This window comes from Aplysia californica, unplaced genomic scaffold (assembly GCF_000002075.1).
Source record: "Aplysia californica isolate F4 #8 unplaced genomic scaffold, AplCal3.0 scaffold01740, whole genome shotgun sequence".
NCBI lineage: Eukaryota > Metazoa > Mollusca > Gastropoda > Aplysiida > Aplysiidae > Aplysia > Aplysia californica.
Window position 1 is genome coordinate 19,035 of NW_004799010.1, and position 1,269 is coordinate 20,303.

Genomic DNA, 1,269 nt, shown 5'->3' on the forward strand with positions numbered 1-1,269 from the left:
AGACAGACAGACAGACAGACAGACAGACAGACAGACAGACAGACAGACAGACAGAGAGGGGGGGGTGATGAATGTCAGAGATCTGCCTCCAGATCACATTGCTGTCGATAAGGCTGACTCTCCGTACTGTCCCCAGTTTCGGCACCTACCTGACCGGTCTGTACTTGGTGACTAAGTTTCTGTTTGTGCTCAACTCTGCCTGTGTCTTCCTCATCATGCATCACGTGGTCGGAGACTGGTGAGTTTGTTGACATTGTACATGTAAAAACGTCAAGTTTGGAGCAGACATTGACAATCATGATATTCCACTCCTTCCTGCTGTCTGTCTTCTTGATCAGCTCGGTTTTTCTCATCGCGTTATTTGCTGCAAAGTAAAATTGTTCAGGCCATCTGTGTCTGCTGTGTTTTGTCCCCCTATCTTTTCACACAACAGACTACTTATGTGGCCAAAGCATCTCTATTATTTTTTTCTGATGGTTTTGAAATATAGACAAATCGACACAATTTATATGACTTATTAAACCGACTGCATTAAATCAGCCTGCCAGGGCCAACGCCTAGCCGAAAGAGATGAAGAATCTCCAAAGGACGGGTGTGATTTATACGGTAGACCTCCATTCACGGGAATTGAACTCACGTCTTTTGCCTCTTGAATCGACGAATCGAGACAGAGGATCTTCTGCATCAGCAGGACCAATAAAGGACAGTGGACGACGACGAAAGGACTCTGCTAACCCGAAACCTTCTACGTCGAACCAATCTCTCCTGATTGCGTCGTGGAATGTTTGCACCATGTATGGGATACATGGAATAATACCAAGAGGCCAGCTCTGGAAATGGGAAGGTGGAAAGTGTTTGTTCGAGGCCTATACTCTGATGCAGAGTGACAAAGGCAGTGATGATGATGATGATGATGATGATGATGATGATGATGATGATGATGATGATGATGAGAATGATGATGAGCCAATTTTTTATACCACAAACGCCTGTTGTCCTTTGAGAGATTGGGTATTCCCACCGATTTCACCAAATTTTCTCCTGCTTTGGCCAGTGAGGCATTCGGAATCTTTTAACCCTGCCCGCGACTAGAACATGCTTGCCCATGCATGCTCTATCTGCATATAGTCTTCTTGTTCTTCTTGTTCTTGTTCTTCTTGTTCTTGTTCTTCTTGTTCTTCTTCTTCTTCTTCTTCTTCTTCTTCTTCTTCTTCTTCTTCTTCTTCTTCTCCTCCTCCTTCTCCTCCTCCTCCTCCTCCTCCTCCTCCT

The 1,269-nt window shown here is 44.8% G+C and overlaps 1 protein-coding gene across 1 annotated transcript in view; it reads left to right on the top strand.

Annotated features, from left to right (window-relative positions):
* Positions 1–238, top strand: part of LOC106013989 (innexin unc-7) — a gene marked incomplete at both ends in the record, with an annotated part of 1,203 nt that extends 965 nt beyond the window's left edge. Inside the window, 1 exon segment of the mRNA XM_013090963.1 lies at positions 137–238. Coding sequence (XP_012946417.1) covers positions 137–238 — 102 coding nt within the window.
* Positions 239–1,269: the final 1,031 nt, after the last annotated feature.